The 19,180-nt window shown below is 42.9% G+C and overlaps 1 protein-coding gene across 2 annotated transcripts; it reads left to right on the top strand.

Moving 5' to 3' along the window:
* The first annotated feature begins 1,946 nt into the window (after positions 1 to 1,946).
* Gypa (glycophorin A (MNS blood group)) lies at positions 1,947 to 18,956 on the top strand. 2 transcript variants are annotated; one of them, XM_021635634.2, is made up of 8 exons: positions 1,947 to 2,082; positions 4,849 to 4,959; positions 9,989 to 10,063; positions 11,262 to 11,333; positions 13,009 to 13,044; positions 14,392 to 14,477; positions 16,304 to 16,372; positions 18,638 to 18,956. In XM_021635634.2, the coding sequence occupies exons 1-8, from the start codon at positions 2,049 to 2,051 to the stop codon at positions 18,668 to 18,670; spliced, it is 516 nt and encodes a 171-aa protein (XP_021491309.1). In that variant the 5' UTR covers positions 1,947 to 2,048; the 3' UTR covers positions 18,671 to 18,956. The 2 variants fall into 2 exon arrangements, with proteins under 2 accessions (XP_021491309.1, XP_060249202.1); XM_060393219.1 differs by having other exon boundaries at positions 11,262 to 11,291.
* The last annotated feature ends 224 nt before the right edge of the window (positions 18,957 to 19,180 follow it).

The following is a 19,180-nucleotide window of genomic DNA, read 5'->3' on the forward strand; positions in this document are numbered from 1 at the left end:
TTCTTTCCCAATCTATAGGCAGTCGCTTTGTTTTGATGACAGTGTCCTTTGCTTTGCAGAAGCTTTTCAGTTTCATGAGGTCCCATTTATTGATTGTTGCTCTTAGAGCCTGTGCTGTTGGTGTTCTGTTCAGGAAGTTGTCTCCTGTGCCAATGAGTTCTAGGGTATTCCCCACTTTTTCTTCTAAGCAGTTTAGTATGTCTAGTTTTATATTGAGGTCTTTGATCCACTTGGACTTCAGTTTTGTGCAGGCGATAAGTAGGGATCTATTTGCATTTTTCTACATGTAGACATCCAGTTGGACCAGCACCATTTGTTGAAGATGCTATCTTTTTTCCATTGAATGGTTTTGGCGTCTTTGTCAAAGATCAGGTGTCCATAAGTGTGTGGGTTTATTTCTGGGTCCTCTGTTCGGTTCCATTGATCCACCATTCTGTTTCTATGCCAGTACCATGCAGTTTTTAAAACTGTTGCTCTATAGTACAACTTAAGATCAGGGATGGAGATACCTCCAGAAGATCTTTTATTGTAGAGGATTGTTTTAGCAATTCTGGGTTTCTTGTTATTCCATATGAAGGTGAGAATTTTTCTTTCCAGGTCTGTAAAGAATTGTGTTGGTAATTTGATGGGAATTGCATTGAATCTGTAGATTGCTTTTGGTAAGATGGCCATTTTTACTATGTTAATCCTGCCAAGCCATGAACATGGGAGATCTTTCCATCTTCTGATATCTTCTTCTAATTCTTTCTTCAGAGACTTGAGTGGGAAGATAGTAAGACCTGGAGAGGACAGGAGCTTCACAAGGAGAGCAACAGATCCAAAAAGTCTGGGCATAGGGGTCTTTTCTGAAACTGATACTCCAGCCAAGGACCACTCATGGAGGTGGCCTGGAACCCCTGCACAGAGGTAGCCTATAGCAGTTCAGTAAACAAGTGGGTTCCATAGTAATGGGGACAGGGACTGTCTCTGACAGGAACTGATTGGCCTGCTCTTTGATCACCTCCCCCTGAGCGGGGAGCAGCCTTACCAGGCCACAGAGGAAGACAATGCAGCCACTCCTGATGAGACCTGATGGACAAGGAAGGATCAGTGGGAAGGGGAGGAGGGCCTCCCTTTTCAGTGGACTGGGAGAGGGACAGGGGTGGGGAAGAGGGAGGGTGGGATTGGGAGGGGAGGAGGAAGGGAGATGCAGGGGGGATACAAAGTGAATAAACTGTAATAAATAAAAATAATTTTAAAAATTGCTTTTCAAATCTCACAGTACTCCAACGTTGAATAAAGTTCTCAAAAGCATTCAATTAATATACAAGATGTTACTTTATTATTTATTCACTTTTTATCCCAGTTGTAGCCCCCCTCCCTCCTCTCCTCCCGATCTCACCTTCTCTCCCTCTTTCCCCCATCCCTGCCCCCCTACCCCTCAGAAAAGGGGAGCCCCCACCACCACCAACAGCCTACCCCAGCACATCAAGTCACATCAGGACTGAGTGCATCCTCTTTCTAGGGGGCCCAAGCAAGGCAGCCCTGCCAGGGAGGAAGTGAGTGAAAAGCAGGCAACAGAGTCCTTGAGAGTCCTTGTTAGAGACAGTCCTCCTCCCCCGCTCTGTTGGTCTTCTTGTGACGTTCCTGTCCCCTTCCAGGTCCTTCTATCCTTCCCCCAAGAAGTTACTTTCTTAACGGACTAAAAGGACCTCCACATTAAAAACATTCGTGGTCTACAACAGTCTAGCGCTTGCCACCATCTCTGCAGTGTGTCTCTCTGTCCAATTGAGTGGTTCCTGCTGCTACCTTGGCCCAATTCATTTATGCAAAGTAAATTTAACACAGCAGGCAATTCTTAAAAATGAAGATTTTAATTACACTCATGTCCTCTCAGTTAGGCAGACCTCTGCTTATCTTTATCAACAGGCACTAAATAATGTTGCATCATTTAAATGTGAGCCAGTGTGTGTCAGCTGATAGCTGCCCAGGGAAGATGGGCCTGAGAGATACGGCAAGAGGGCAAGGCCAGAGGTACCACTCAGCGTTTCTGGGCTGACTCTCCCAGTATGCCTGAGAACGCAACCAGTGCGGCAACATCGGGTAAGTGAGCACTTTCTGCGTGGTGATGTTTTATTGCTGATGCGCTTGTTTAAACTATGACTGCCCCAACTCTGCTTTCCTTCCTTAACTGAACCAGGTAAGTTAATGAATGGTATATTAAATTGCAGTCAGTGGGTGGGTTTTGTTAGGATTCAGTTGGCAGTAGGAGCTAGGGACAGGAATGGCACAAGGCAGCCCACCATTTGTGGCTGAATAACTGCTTCCCAGTCTGAGAAATTTCGTTGATTGTACAGCCTAGATAGCATTAAAAGATCTGTATCAAGTATAATTGATATCTTTATATAAACAAGCATGTGACTTTGTTTGGGTTATGAAGAGACTCACTTCTAAGTTAAAGTTAGTAGTGAAGGTGAGGGAAGATCTGTGGCCTTTCTTTTTTCAAAAGCAGCACATCCGTTTCTCCTGATGAGAAGAGACAAGTTATGAGTAAGGACTCTGAGACTGTGAAGGGGGTCCTCTCTAGGGAACTGTTTCTGAGGGCGGGGAACTGACTAAGCAAAACAGACAAAAACTTTCTAATTGGTTTAGGTATTTTTAGCTGGGTGAATCTAAACTAGTGTGTTCATTAAAATAAATTCTGTGTATTTTAAAGTAGCCTTATTTCTGGCCTCCTTCTGGGGATGTTCTAAGCAAGGTTCTCTCAAACACGGTGATTCCATGTGAGAAACACAAAGGCCCAGAAGGTGGCGAGGAGCAGGCAGTCGGGTGAGATGTGCTTTGCCCATAGGCATAGCTGTGACCCGAGGGAGCGAGCAGAGGGGATGCGATGAGCTTTCTGGGGGTACAGGGCATAAATTCCAGGCTCCCTGGTAGATGGAATGAGGCATGAGTTAAGAAACAGGGAACAGCAGAACTGGGTTTAAATCTGAAAGTCTGGAAAACATGAGGCAAATCACAGGCCTCGCCTGTAAAATGCAGGCAATGTTGGCCTCGTGGCAGGAGCCGAGCAAAGCGGTAAGGCGGTGGTGAACTCATCCCAGCACCTTATACGGGTAAAATTTGCTTACCGTACTTCAACTATAGGAATTATTGCATATTTAGTATGCATTGTCATCAGAATAAGTATTGCTAAGAACCACTAAAACAGGTGCTAGCTGTGGTAATCACAACATACATACAGAACAAAGCTGGCTACCCGGGTGAACGGTACTCCTTAATGCCCACTTGGCCTGTGCCCGTGGCCCTAGGCTGCTTCCACATTCAGTGCACACGAACAGCTCTGAATAAGCACCGTGCGTGGGTATCTTTGATGTGATGACTTGGCATCCTTTCAACACATAGCCACTAATAGAATGGCTATGTAATTCGCTTGGCGAGAACCCCACGCTGTCTTCACAGCGATGGCTGTAGTTCACATTCCTACCATCTCGTTATAAGAGTTACATTTCCTCCATGTCCTCAGCACTTGTTATTTTTTTTAAATAGCTATTCCAGCTAGCACAGGTGAGTATGCTCTAACGCCAGCACTCAGAGGCAGAGGCATCTCTTTAAGTTCAAGCCAGCCTGGTCTACAGAGCAAGTTATAAGCTAATCAGAGTTCTGAAGTGTGATCCTGTCTCAAAGCAAAAAGCTGGCAAGACAGCTCTGTGATTCAGAGTCCCTGTTGCTCTTGCGAAGGACCCAGCACCCACATGGCAGCTCACGACTGGCTGTGGCTCCAGTCTTAAGGGCTCTGGAGCCTCTCTGGAGTTCCACTGGCATCAGGCACGCACAGGTGTACATACATACATGCAGGAAAACACTCATACCTATAACACTGAAATAAATCAATCTTTTTAAAATAGCCACTCCAGCTGGAGTGAGATGGCAATTCGCTGGGAAGGACTGGATTCCTCCACATACCTGTGACCTCTTCTGTTTCTTCAAGAAGTCTCTCTTCAGATCGTTTTCCTGTTTTTAAGGATAGCCCCATGTTTTAAAGGCTAGGAGTTCCTCATGCGTTCTGCAGAGTAGCCTCTGCCAGGCGAACGGCTGACAAGCCTTTGCCACCGTGCAGGCTATGGGAAGCACATTTTAAATGACTTTCCTGCTTTTTCTTCTTTAAATTTTTAATCATTTATTTATTTATCACAATTTATTCACTTTGTATCCCAGCTAGAGCTCCCTCCCTCATCCCGATCTAATCCCATCCTCCCTCCCCCTTCTCCTCCCATGTCCCTCCCCCAGTCCACTGATAGGGGAGATCCTCCTCCCCTTCCATCTGACCCTAGCCTATCAGGTCTCATCAGTACTGCTTGTATTGTCTTCCTCTGTGGCCTGGCAAGGCTGCACCCCCTGCCCCCACCCCCACTCAAGGGGATGTGATCAAAGAGCCAGCCACTGAGTTCATGTCACAGACAGCCCTGTTCCCCTTACCAGAGAACCCATTTGGACACTGAGTTGCCATGGGCTACATCTGTGCAGGGGTTCTAGCTTATCTCCATGGGTGCTCTTGTGGATGATCTGGGTTCAGTTTCCAGCACCCACATGGCAGTTCACAATGGTCTGTAACTCTAGTTCTAAGGGATCTAATGCCACTCTGGCTTCCACAGGCTCTGGGTACACACAGGTATATATATACACATGCATGCAAGCAAACACACATACCTGTGAAATAAAAGCAAATAAATCTTTAAAAATAAAATAACCATTCTAGCTGGGGTGAAAGGAAAGTCCCTGTGGCCTGTGAAAGGCTCATATTAACTAACTTCTCTTTCTGTGACTCTCTTCATGTGTCACCCACTCTCCTGATACCTTCAACTGCAGCACAATCCTTTTCCCTGATACCTTCAACTGCAGCATCATCCCCTCTGCTGACACCTTCAACTGCAGCATCAACCACTCCTCTCCTGACTTCATCATCCCTGACAGGACCAGGTAGGTTCTGTGTTCGGTCACAGTGTTTGTAGCCATTGGTGTTTTATATGAATCTCCAGTAAGGTATGCAATGTCTTCTGGGGTCAACAAACTAATGTTAAAAAAAAAAAAAAAAGTCTAGCAGTTACCTTTGGGAGTAGGCTCCTGAATTTTTCCCTCTGTGCTTTTAATTAAGCAGAAATTTTTCTGCTAAGAGAATCAATCACACCACAAACAGAAGAAACATTTAAAAGGTTTAGAAAATCAACATGAACAAACACAATCTTTGCTTCTTAGGAAGGCTGTGTCATCAAGCTGTGCTTGCGGAACAAAATGGAGGAGGTCACGTGACACTGCTCACTGAGTTGTGGTTGTTAAGACCTGCTTAGAGGGGCTGAAGCTGACTCTCAAAGAACGCAGTAGGGAAATGTGCAAGAAGCAAAGAGAACGTGTGAGACAAGCCTTGGTAGCAGCTTCTCACCTTGGGTTTTCAGGGGGTTTGTTCCGACTGTGAGGAATGTTCCTTCATTCCCAAGTTGCTAAGTGCCACACGTCTTGTGACTAAGAGTGTCAGAGAAGTGGTGTAAATAAAACCTCTGACTACCCTACTGCTTGAGGACTTCTACCATATCTCCAGAATGAGGTGGTGTTGTAGACAACGCCTAACCCAGAGCTGTGAATGCCCTACCCCAGAGTACTGCCCAGCTTCCCTCAGTTTCCTTGACCCATGCTGCCCTCAGACAAAGGTCTGGGAAGAAAATTCTAATCTCTTCCTTAAACATGTACTGAGATGTTTTAGATCAGGCTCACGTTCAACATCTGGCCTGAGCTTCCTAGAAGGCGTATAGAATAAAGGAACTGTTCAATTTAATCAATGAACTTGACAGAATACAGAAAACCAAAACCCACTCAACTAAGGGAAGAAAAATTTAGTGTTTGGTAGTGGTGTGTGGATATAAGTAAAAGGGGCTTTGCTTAGCTGTGTTCCTTCCAGTCCAAGTTGCAAGCGAGACCTGCTTTGAGTAGCATTAGCCTTTGACCTTGGGCTTTTAGGAACTCACTTTGTCAATACCGACAAGCAGTCTCCACTCAGGTAGCAATCAAACATGCTCAGTGCTGTTACGAACCTCTTGGCACTTTGAATTCAAGGCTCCCAAAGCATGCGCCCTGCTCCACAGAAACCATCTCCCAAGAGGATCGGCTTCTACTGTTTTTGGCTGAACAGAGTGGTGATGTATATTTAGACACTGTATTTGTTACAAGAAAATGAGACTTTGTAAAGAGTTCTTACTGAATCCTGACCCAATCCCACTAGAAGCCTTTTGTGTGGTTGCTTCCATTTATTCTGTGCAGTCAGTATTCCATTTGCAGATGAAAGAGGCGGGAGTTTAAGATGTTTTGAAAGCTTACCTGAAGGCAGTGAGTGGAGAAGTTGGTATGCAAACCTAGTTTCACTCAACCAATGTCCTATTTGCCCAAAAAAATGGTCGCTTCTTCTTTTTTTGATCAGCGTGAACTGTGCCTGATAAAACGTTCACCATTTTTGCCACCGTAAGTTTCCTTCTGCCCAGGGTGCTGTACATTCACCACTGCCTTCTGGTTTCAGAATATCTTTGTTACTTTAAGAGGCCATCTTAGACCTGTTATCAGCCCCTCCCCATCCCATGCCCACGGTACACACGGCTACTAATTTTCCTTCTGCTAGTATGGATTTACCTATTTCGCATATTTCAAACAAATAGATTCATACAACACATAGCATTTTGTGAAGCTTGCTTCTCTTAGGAGACACGTTTAAGATCTGTGAATGGTGGAGAATGAAATATCATTTCATTCCTTTTATGACTGTGTGAACTAATTCTTCATTCATTGACTGACAGAAATTTAACAGAAAGGTGCATGTTCACTCACATTTGATAGAAATTTGGACTATTGTGAATCAGGCTACTATGACTGTTCATATACTGTTTTGGAGGGAACACCCACAGCAATATTCACAGAATATTGAGTCATAGTGCATTTTGTTTGTTCAGTGGTCTTTCCCCGCAGGACCTGCGCATTTTACTTTTCTCCCACCAGGGCTTTAAAAGTTCCAGTTTCTACAGATCTTTGCTCATACTTGTAATTTCCATCCTTTGAATTGTCTATGACCCTTGACTGGCGCTGGGGTTATGTCTCCATGTGTTCTTAAGCGTGCTCTTAAGTGTGTTCAGAACGCTTATGTCAGCCTACAGCTCAGAAACATTATCTGCCAAAAAAGTACAATGGCAGTCTAAAGTACAATGTTGAAATGTCTAGGACACTATAGAAAACTACTGAGTGCGGAAAACCCTTGTATGTGCATGACTTGTTCTAGTCGTCAACATGAAACATCTTAAGCCAATCCGCCCTACTTTGGCAGACGTCCATGTAGCCATTGTCGCTCGTGTGGCACTGTTTCATGGTGTTGCATTTCCGTAATAACTAATGATGACACCCATTATCTCTGAACATAGTTGCTGGCCATTTTCATTTTTTTTATTCTTTGGGTAGAAATGTTTGTTTAAATAATTAAGATGTTTAAATAGTTATGTTGTATAGTTGTAAGAACTCTGTATATTCTAGATGTCCTTTTTCACATATATGAGTTGAAAATGTTTTCTTTCATTAAAATATTGGATCATTTATTTTTGCTTTTGACACTGTCTTTCTAATGCATTTTATGAACTCTATTTTCTTATCTTTTTTGTTGGTGATGTCGTATCTGAAGAAACATTTCCAAATTCAAGGTTATAAAAATATACTTGTACATTTTCTTTCAGGAGTAGTTTTTTTTTTTTTTTTCAATGCAGTTTATTCAGGAACCTTGAACAATCTTCTGACCCTGGGGAAAGCCAGCCCACAGCTTAAATAGCCTCTGGGTAGCCAACCCCGGCGTGCCACGTGGGCAATGCAGATAGGTCCACATACACGGAAGCAAGCCAGATCCTCAGCCTTAGCCAAATATGGAGTTGTTTGTGACAGAGAGCACTCACCATCGAGAAGGTGGAAGGCGGAAACCAGCTCCATCTTTAAGGCGCGGCATTACACAGCTCTCTACAGTTCCCCCTTTTTGTTTTAGACGCATCAGGCAAGAGTAGAGGTCTGATATCTGATATTAGAAATAAATTGGGACTTTGTACCGATGTTCATTTAGGTGTCATCCACCCAAAGAGCATCAGACCTGTCCGATACCTTTTTCTCAGAGGCGGGACCTGGGGCATCAACCCGCATGCAATCAGACATGCTCTTCTCTGGGTCGAAAGCGGCTGACCCTGAGTGCAGTGTTTAGCCTCGCATCCTGAGCGTAACATTTCAGCTTTTTATGGTAGCCAACCATGCTTGGGGAGACTGTCCTGCTTCAATGGCTGTAAAGGCCTGAATGGTCATGGCTGCATTACGCTGTTGTGAAACTCTAATCTTGCATATACACCACAGGCAAACCAAGGACACCAACACCAGAAGGCCTGCTAACACTCCCATGCCTGCCCATTCCTTCAGATGATTCATGGCTGCAGCAATCCATGATGATAATCCTGTGGCTAGTCCTGCGTCCACTCTGGTAGAATTTACCGTGACAATGGCCACTCTCAGCTGCTCCATCATAGTATCGAATTCTCCAGTCCAATAACCTAAAATATAGCTAGACAATTGTTTAGACAGGTTTGCAGCACGGGAAAAATTCTCATGTTGTATGCTAGTGACACAAAGTCCAGCATACTTCCATTGACAGCCAAGTTGAGTGATTTGCCATAGGGTATCAATTTGCTCCTGCACGAGGTCAATCCTCTGATTGAACACCATCAAGCCTCCTTTTAGTTGAGCATTAATTTCAGGAGTAGTCTTATGGTTTTAATTTTACACACATGGTTTCAATATATTTATATATTCTATATAATAGTTTAAATATATGCATACATGTATACATCTTAATTATTTTGAATTTAATGTTCTTATATGACATGAAGAAAAAGTATTTTATCCCTTTGCATGTTAATATCCCAGTTAATGAAAATATTACTTTTTCCCATTGAATGGTCTCCATACTCTCTTGAAAAATCAGTCAGTCATAGACGTAAACTGACTTCTGGACTCTAGGCCCTATCCATGATCTTGATGTCCATCATGGCAATACCATGCTCTAAACACTGGAATTTTCCATTTTGTTTCCATTTTTTTGTCATGAGTTTTGAACTCGGGAATTTTGAGTCTTCAGACTGTGTTCGTGAGAGCTGTTTGGCTGTGTAAATCTCTTAATCCCATGTGCATGTTGAGGTCAGACTTCCATTCTGTTAAAGCACTGTGCGCTCACGCTCGTTAGCGCAGTCACCAATGCTGTGCTGTCCGCACTGTTTACAACCTCAGTATTCGGCGATGAAAGACGCACAGACAACTGGCCAAAGCGCCCTTAGTTCTTGCTTGGACTTGTTTGCATGTAGGTAATTCAACCCCAGTCTACGTGCTCAGTGACTATGCCGTCAATATTCCAGGCTCGGGTCTTCCTTTCTCTTACAATGTGAATGTGCTCTGCCTTTTTTTTACTGTTCTTATTAACTGAAGCCTTTAGTAAAGGTTGACTGTCCTTCCCTGTGACACAGCTATTAAGCTGCCTCCAAACCCCAAAAGCCCATGACTCTTTATAATTTGGATTATATTTTTTAATCCTAGAGCAATCTTTTGATGTGGCCAGTCACACCATGATTATATTTAATATTCAAAATGAAAGAAGGTAAATAAAAAACACAAAACAACATGAATACAACAATTTATTTGAAGTCACTGGGACAAAGGTTCATGACACTGAGATTTGTAGCTTACGAGGAAAACTGCTGTAGAATTTCCTGGTTTTGCCTTCCTTCCTGAACTATTCTTCTGGGCTCAAAATCCTTCTTTCAGGCAATGAGACAATGTCCCTACAAAATGTGTGGGGCTTTGCATGGAAATGTGGGATGAACTTGTCTTCTGCTGAGTTCTTCCTGGTGCACACAGTCACTTCATGTTTATCCCATTTCTCAACTTCTCTTTTGCACAGGTATTGCTGTGACGCCGCATAAAATGGCCTCTAGTGACTCATCTGCATTCTCCACCCCCATGCCAGAGAACACAGGTTTGCTCTGTATTCCTGCTTCCATATGGAAAGCCATACAGCTCACTCGTTCATTGTTCCATTGGCTACCTTTATGTCTTACTGGACTGTGTATGTGATGAATAGAGTTGTACATGAGCCAAATGGTCAATAGCTTATGTGGCCTTGACCTTTGAGTGTCTCATGGGCTATTGATGCCCTGAGTTCTGTGGCCCCCAATCATTCATGAGAGCGACAGCAAGGCAGATCCATTTCAGAACATAACAGGAAGTTCATGGCTCATTAGTGCAGACATGCAGCATCTTGACCACGTGATAGAATCATCTCAGAGGATCTAAGAACCGTGATAATTGGGTTCCATAGGCAAAGAGGCTGATTAGAGAACTATGGGGCCCAGAGAACTATACATAGTCTATGGGTTTTGAACAACTTACAACTTAAGAATGACGTTTATGTTTTTTAAATGTTTAAGAAAGCTCAAAAGAACAACATTTGATGACACGTGAATAATATATAAATTCATCCTCTTCTGCACATCAGTCCTGACCAGAGCACAGCTAGATACACTCCTTATGTTTTGTTTTCACCCTGTCTCTGCCTGCTTTTGCACAGGTCTTCATTCAAGGCAATGTTAAGGAGTGATAAGGACCTCTGCAAGCCGACTGTTTATCTAGAACATTCTTGGCCACAAAGAGGGATTCCCACATGCAGCTCTCTGGGCGTGTTTTCTCTATCCACCTCCTCCTGCTTGCAGCTGACAGTGGCTTCCACCCACTGACACTGTAATGTGGGATAAAGTCCACACCACAGGCAGCCCACATTGTGTGGTGCCCACCTGTCCTGGCAGCCTTCCCCTCCGCTGTCAATCCACTTCTCTACCCCTTCCCTCTCAAGAACCATGAAGCAAGTGTGTGGACACCTGCCATTCCCCACTGCGTGACGATGTCTCAAATTCTAGGTAGTCTGTGATACTATTGATTCCGGACCTAAAGTGTCCATGCAGTCTAAATCTGGTGAGCATCAGTGATTGTTTTCTGTGAGGCATCACTAGAGCTGAAATCATTTCTGAGCTCACTCACCTCGTCTCTGTGCCTCTGCTGTGCAGATGTTCTGAAGCTGCTCCCACCTGGTGTGGGATGAACTTGTCTTCTGCTGAGTTCTTCCTGGTGCACACAGTCACTTCATGTTTATCCCGTTTCTCACCTTCTCTTTTGCACAGATGCTCTGCAGCCGCATAAAATGAACTCTAGTGAGTCATCTACACTCTCCACCCCCCTGCCAGAGAACACAGGTTTGCTCTGTATTCCCTCAGTTGTGGAGTCTGTGCTGTGATGCATATTTCCTTGGTGGACTGGTGACTGCAGGGAAACTGAGCAGCGCTGAGAACTAACTGCAAGCCAATGGACAGGCTGCTGCTGCACAGGAGCCCTCAGCTGAGAATAGCACATAGAAATAACCCTGTGAATCAAGGGGACGACTGTGAGTCAAAGAAATTAGAGCTAGGAAAGTGCTCAAGTGATAAATGTGACCAGAAAAGGGAGAGGGGGGTAAAAATAAAGTGAACAAGAAAACCTGTAAAGTCTGGAGCAAACCAAACGAGCTCACCTGAGCTGACCCCATTCTCCTACAGACCTTGGAGGAACTGCCTTGAGGGACCTCCATGCCACTAACCTTAAAAGGAAGCCAGTCATAGTTGCTCACAGTGTTTCTCTACAGATTAACTAGGAGGTAGGTAAGCGCGCAGTCCCAGGGCCAGACAGATCCCATGCCTGCAAACTGATAGCCACAGGCAAGCTGGGTGTTGAGATAAGGGGGTGGGGGCTGTGGTACATTTGCTTTTTGGATATATTTTGCTACTCTCCAGAACTCTCAGTCCTGGAGATTGACAAAATATAGCCAAATTCTTGGCTGTGTAATACCCTGACAGATGAGAGCAGGAGACTTCAGCTGTGGTACTGTGAGTTCTTCGTGGGGTGAAAGAACAGCAGAGAAAAAAACAAAAACAAAGCAAACAAACAAACAAAAACCCCTGTTGTGTGGACTGGTAAGGGAAGACTGATTCCATTGGGACTTTAAGGAAACTTTTGGAAACTTTCACAGATAGGAAACGTGATGGGATCCTGCCAGACATTCAAATGGGATACAGTGAGTGTTTGGATTTAGACACTGGCCATGACGTAAATCTAGAAGATTGATAGCCGCATGAGCCCTCTCTAGGCTGGACTGGAGTCTGTGTGGAGTGTTCTCTGGGAGTCCCCGTTTCCACAGGTTCCCACACCTGCGTCCTGGAGATGTCCTTAGGCGTCCTCCAGTATCTCTTCACGTTCTTCCTCTCAGTTAATGAGCTTCTTTTTCACCCATGGGTAGTAAAAGTCCACACTGAAATTATAGTGATAAGAATGACACGTTTCCTAATACACTGTGTAAGTTACTTTTCTGTGGTTAAAACAAAGCACTATGACCAAAAGCTTCTTTGCTTCCTCCAGCTAGACTGGCCCTCCCCATAGCCTCAAGAGTACGCCACTGAGAACCAAGTGTCCAAACACTCATTCAAACCAACACAAACACTGTAGTGTTGAAAGGTGGCTTACTCCTCCAAAAATGTTTACGAAAAAGAAATCCTTTTGGCACCGGACAACTAATAGGTGTGCTCTTCCCTAGGGAAGGCCATCCTTTCCCTTCCCAGCACTCTTCAGTCACCTAGAATTCTCTGAAAGCAAACACACCGGTAGCATTATACAAATGGAACAGGTTATATTTAGGAATACATATGTACACACACATACATGTGTGCAGGCCCTAAATTTAAAGGGCAGTGGGGGAAGGTCCATGGGAAGTTTGGGAGGGGGGAAATGTAATTAAGTTAGAGTCTCAAAAAGAAAAGAGGAAATCCTCAAATTCCAAATGTGTTTTTGTAAAGGCATATCCTACTTATCCTGACTTACTTTGAAATTTTGATTTTCCAGGTATGGAACAACTTGAACACATTTTTCCCGCGCCAGGTATGTCGGTGTGTGTTAACGAAATGACAACTATTCCAATTTTAAATTGTAGGGTTTTCATTTCAAATGTGTAATAATTGGCACAGGTCCATCTAAAAAGAAAATATACGTCACTAACTTCAATGACAAAAGCAAATTTTCCTGGTTTTGAAGGAAGAACTTTTTTTTTTTTAACTTTGAAAGTAGAAATAAGTAATTTGATCTTTTTTCCCTAAGTTACATTTCTGTAAATTTTTTAATCAACTATGGACATTTGATAAAAAGTCTCTTCATTTATTAAAAAAAAAAAAAATGCTGAGTGTTTCTCTTCCCACTAATTGGGATTAATTGGCGTCATATCAAGAATAAAGAGAGCATTCCTATCTCAGTCCTGACCCACCTTCAGCCATACTTCCACAACCTCCATTATAACTAGCATCATGCCCGCTGGCATAACTCACCGTGGGCTATTTCATTACCCTGCAATTTTCAACTCTGCCTTACAATTTGGCCAGTGTCCACACTTCACATGGGAGAAAAAAAGGTGGATTGTAGAACTTCGCTGCAGTCTCACGGATTACATCTGATTGGTGGCGACGGCTGTGGAAGAGAAGTGGGCAGGAATGATGCACCTTTAAGGGTTCCTTTTGCTTTTGAAGTCAGTCATCTGTCTCTGAGACATGCCTGTGCCATTTTGTCTGCATGGGTAGCCCCCATTTCCCTTTACTTCGCTGATCTGCACTATAAATCCTCTCTAAAATGGGAAATCCCTCTAAATTACTTGTTGCAAACTGCTTCATTCCCAGCATGCTAAAGTTCACAAAAAGTACTTGTCATTCTGTCACTGAGCACGCAGGAAGTGCGCTGCGACAAGTGAAGAGCTCAGAACACGTGGCCAGGAGCACAGTTTTAACTCCGCTTTCAACGGTTGCTGACTGTACGCAGCCTCATTAGGCTTTACTTACTCATTTGTAAACTGTGCTACTTCTCTTCCAAACCTGTGATCCTACGATCCATTTCGTACCCTTTGATACAGTGAAACGTTGTTTCCTCTCATAATGTTCAAATCAACAAAGAGCTTATGGATTCCCCTTGAACTCATGTCTGCTGGTGTGCCTGCAAGGAACACTGAACTTGGCAGCAGAACTCTGGGGTCATGATCAGATGTCGACTCCCTGTGTGACTCAAAAACACAAGGTTCCAGATGCCCACTGAGTCACTGTCAAAATTTAAACTCTTTAAAGATTGAATGTGCCTAAGATTATGAAGTGTTAATTCATTTTCTATAAACACACAAGGTTACGTTGCCCTGTTTGGTTTTTCAAATGACACCGTTCGTCGTGCACTCTTTCCTTTTGTCCCCCACAGTGACAATAATCATCATTTTGGGGGCGATAGCTGGTATTGTTGCAACTATCCTTCTCATTTATTACCTCATCAGCCGAGTAACAAAGGTAAGAGTCGCGTGTTCCGTTTTGTCTTGTTTCAGTGTGAACAGGCGTGGGTGGCATGCTCTCCTGAGTATATAACAAAGAGGAAGAAAATTTCATAAACCTCCATCCTTTTAAACTGGACACATAAAGACACGGGGTCCTCAAATGAACTGCTTTTGCACTTGCCAAATTTAAGATGACTCATGCATATCAATTGATTCACTCTGCTGGCCCTCCAGTGAACGTTTCTACAAAGTTCTTGCCTAATATGGCTTAGTAAATTCTGATGGCTATAGATGATGGGCTAGTCAAATCTCCACTTTAGTTTGAGTACAAAACATTTAAGACAATATGTCACACTTACATACATTTAAAACTTGTACTTATTTCCTTTTTAAGATTTATACTGTAATTGTGTGCACGTGTGTGTGTGTTTGCACGTGTGTGTGTGTGTTTGTACGTGTGTGTGCACCGTGTTTATGCACTGGCCTCCAGAGGCCAGAGGTCATCAGGGCTCCTGGAACTCATCGTATGGGTGCTGGGAAACGTACCTGGGTCCTCTGCAAAAGCAGTAACTGCTCCGAACCGCCGAGCAGTCTCTCCAGCCCTTGTTTCTATTCCTACTGTTTCTGAAATGAATTATTCAAAACTCACACATGATTTTTCACCATGTGAATTTTTAACCATTAAAGTTATTTTTAAAATGAGTATTACAAGATTATACGTTCAGGGATTGTTTCTATAATGTGTTAAATATATATGACACAGCTTTCTAAAGCATATGAATTCTTACCTAAGACATTTAAGGCACCTGTGGGTGCACTCATGATGCTGTCCCTGGATCTGTAACGCCCTAGGTCCTCTATCCTGAGCACGAGGTCACATGACATTGACAGTCGGACGGTTAGCATCTTCTATTTTTAATCTCGCTCAGATTGCTGCACTATAACCGTGATCTGTCTGTATTATTCTGACATAGTTAGAATGGTTGCCACACTGGTAGCATGGCCATCACACTAAAAATGACAGGAATTCTACACCGGTTTTGTTTTTCGGGTTTTCTTTTGTTTCTTTGGCTTTGATCTCAGCTACTTCCTATTGTCAATACCCATAATCACCCAACTCATTGTTAAGTAAAAATGTGTCAGTTACACATTTCATTACCTACTAATGATTCATATGTATATTAATTTATGGGTGCTTGCTTGGCCTATAAGATATCCTAGGCATTTTATGACTCCTTTGTCTGAAGTCTATACTTTGCAAAAAAAAAAAAAGTCACTTTTGTGAAAATGAAATTCTCTCATAGATGATATTCAAACCCTGAAATATTTAGTTGGCAAAATTCATAGAATATTCTCTCTTTATATACAAAAGAATTTGGAACTGGTCAACATGATCCAGAAACCATTCTTTATTCATTTTTTTATTTCAATTTTCACTATTAGAGCAGAGACTATGGAAAAGTCAATCTACAGGATAGTATGGCCTATGTTGATTGAAAATACTATTTCGAAATGCAAATGTAAATCTAAATCAAGGAGCTGGGTATGGTAGTGCATGTCATTAATCCCAACACTCAAGAGGCAGACGTAGGTGGCTCTCTAAGTTCCAGCCTGGTCTGTGGAGACAGTTCTAGGACAGCCAGGGCTACTGACTGACAACAAATACAAAACAGAACTTAAATCAGTGTTCATGTTTATCTACAAAATAAGGGATTTCTCCAATATAAGCAGACTACATAAGACTTTTAAAAAATGTTTTATTTGAAACATTTTGATTTTCAGGGTATCTTCAAATTAGAAAATGGTGATGATAAGTTTTGTTTGTTTGTTTATTCATTCTAGAAGCGCTCAGTTGACATCCAGCCTTCTGAGCATGAAGACAATGGCGCGCCTTTAAGTTCAATTGAACAGGTTGGTGCTGATGTCTATACTGTCCTGTCTGTTGCATGAACAGAATAGAAATGAATCAGTGAATCCATCTTTCTCTGTCATGGGGAAGAAAAGTAACTGAATTCACAAGCCTGATCTCCCTTTTTTTGTTGTTGTTTTTTTAATGCGAGAATTGCTTGTGGCTTGAAGAGAGTCTCTCTTGGGTTAAGAGTATGTTTGTTTGGGTTGGGGTTTTTTTTTTTTGTTTGTTTGTTTGTTTGTTTTAAGTAAAACAAATTCTGTAAGTGGAAAAGAAAAACAAATTATTTAGTGTACCTCTTCATTGCCAGCATTCAAAGCAATACGTGTAGGAGACCCAACAGTGGTTAGGATACGGCGTTTCCGCTGTGGAGACCTCAAGTTCCCACACTCATGCCCCAAGGTTAGCTGTAAAACCTTGAGAAAGCTGCCTTTCTTTTCCCAGCACATAGAAGGTGAGGAAAGAAGGTTAAGGACTGGAGGATAGCCTGGGCTACCTACGCAGAGTACGCATGCCTGTTAGCTGTCATCAGCACCTTAGACTTCATTGCTAAATAACCTCTTTGCACCCCTTTCACTTCATGTGCAGGCGTTGAGTTGGGGAACACATAGAAGAGTGTTCGTTCAGAAGGATAGCTCCCCAGGACCATTGTTTGTTTGAGAGAATTTATTATCAACCATAAATGTGGGAAACAAGCCACCTATGGGTGTGGAACACCCTTAATCCCAACACTGGGGAATCAATGGCAGGTGAATCTTTCTAAGTTCAAGGCCAACCTAGTCCACATAGATTCCAGGACAGCCAGCTTACGTAAAGAGATCCTGTCTCAAAGAGAAAAAGGAAATTGGGAGTTTTTTACATCTTAGAAAGTGCCGGGCTGGGTGGTAGTGGTGGCAAATGCCTTCAATCCCAGCACTCAGGAGTCAAAGGCAGTGATTTCTCTGAGTTCTGAGACCATCCTGGTCTACAGAATGAGTTCCAGGGCAGCCAGGGCTACACTGAGAAACCCTGTCTTGAAAAACTAAAAGAAAAGAAAGAGCCAGTATTGCCTTTGTAGGGAAAAATGTAGAATTTAACAACACTGGAGCTTCCAAACTAACCAGAAAACAATCCAGACGATCTGAGGTGTGAATGGTGCCTCTACACACCCAGCCAATATAATTGATTTTCTTCACTATGGCCTTGGTATCACTCCATTAATGCAGTTCTCAGGAAACTTTGTCCGAAGTATCAGCCTAGGCCGTGTATGTTGGGAGAAAAGTCAGCCAAGAACAGTAAGTTAGAATGTTCAAAATCAATTTAAGTTTTATCCATAATCATCAAAATTCATAATGAGTGAAACAAATCTTAGGCTCATTGTTTTCCTATATTTGTGTAGGTTAAATTACTCAGAGTATGCTTGTAACTGAGTGAATGAGTTAGAGTTCAAACACATTCCATAAGAGATGTGAGAAAACACAAAAAACAGTTGCCAACACCAAAGGCCTGAGAGGCCAGGATGGCTCTTGTGGTCTAGGTAAGAACCAGGGATCAGAAGCAAGGCAGAGAATGCTGGGACGTGTGGGTACCTGGCCGTGACTTGGGCTTGGTGGGAGATTGGAGTGAGTGAACACGAGTCAGCTGCCACCGTCGCTTCCTCACGGGCCACTTCCTGCCCACGTTTCCTGGGAAGTGTTACTGGGGTAAACATCCTTTTTATACGCTCTCTGAGACGTGACTGAGTTCAGCCTTCCGATCTAGAAGGTGACGCTGTAGAGTACTGTCAGGGAGGCTGGTGGGTGTCAGGGAGGAACGCAGCAGTCGGCTTCGGGGCGTCCTCATAAAGGTGGAAACGTTATTTCTGAGCAACGCCTCGCAGACTTACCTGCCTACAATCGGAGCTTGTGCGTGTGATCAGTTCGCTTTGCTTCCGCCTTGGCCCGGCCTGCCTCTACCCTCCTTCCGTGAGTTTCTCATCTCCGGAGAAAGGAGGAGCAGAAGAATTATATTTGTTTCTCACCTGAGATTTCTAAAATAGATTTTCAAAAGAAAAAAAAAATTGTGCCATTCTAAAACAGACAAATAAAAACCCTCAAATAGAGCTAAATAAAGGATATTTTATATAACATAAACAATTATAATATAATAATAATATAAACAATTCTGTTTAAAGATTACTCAAAGAATGCAGAAGCCTGGTATTTGTGTGGTGTGATGCTTTTGTGCCGTTTTAAACATAACCGGGTCTTATCTGACTGCTTTATCTTCCCTCCCACACTCTTCCACAGAGCAACAGTCAAGAACAATACGCCAAAGTCTGAAACGCCTCAAAGTGGACATTTCAGTCAATTGTGTACCTTCCTAAGCTTACGCCATCATAAAAAAAAGAAAATCTCAACATCTGAGCTTCAGTGATTCACAATTTGGGGGGTTGGGAAACTCTGTTCATTAATAACTGAAGATGAAAACAAAGTTTTCTTGTATGCCTGATTTTGCTGGTAAAAAAAAATTGTAACTACTTGACTAGAAATTTTGCTCCAAACTTTCAATTGAGTTCATGTGCTGTCTGTCCACCAAGACTGATTTATTAAACTCTGTTATAATTTATTCATGATGTTATCATTGAAAGATTTATACTATCTCCATGAAATCCAATTTTCCTTATTATTCTAACTCCTGAACCCGTTTTCATTGTTTTAGATAAATTTAAAGGCCAGCCCAGCCGCGTCCTTCCTCACCAGGCAGGCAGCACACCCTGTTCAGGACACTTTACCCACACTGGCAACACTCACACTCAGAAACCCCACAAACGTAAATGTGTGTGAAGACAC

This window comes from Meriones unguiculatus, chromosome 10 (genome assembly GCF_030254825.1).
Source record: "Meriones unguiculatus strain TT.TT164.6M chromosome 10, Bangor_MerUng_6.1, whole genome shotgun sequence".
Taxonomy (NCBI): Eukaryota; Metazoa; Chordata; class Mammalia; order Rodentia; family Muridae; genus Meriones; species Meriones unguiculatus.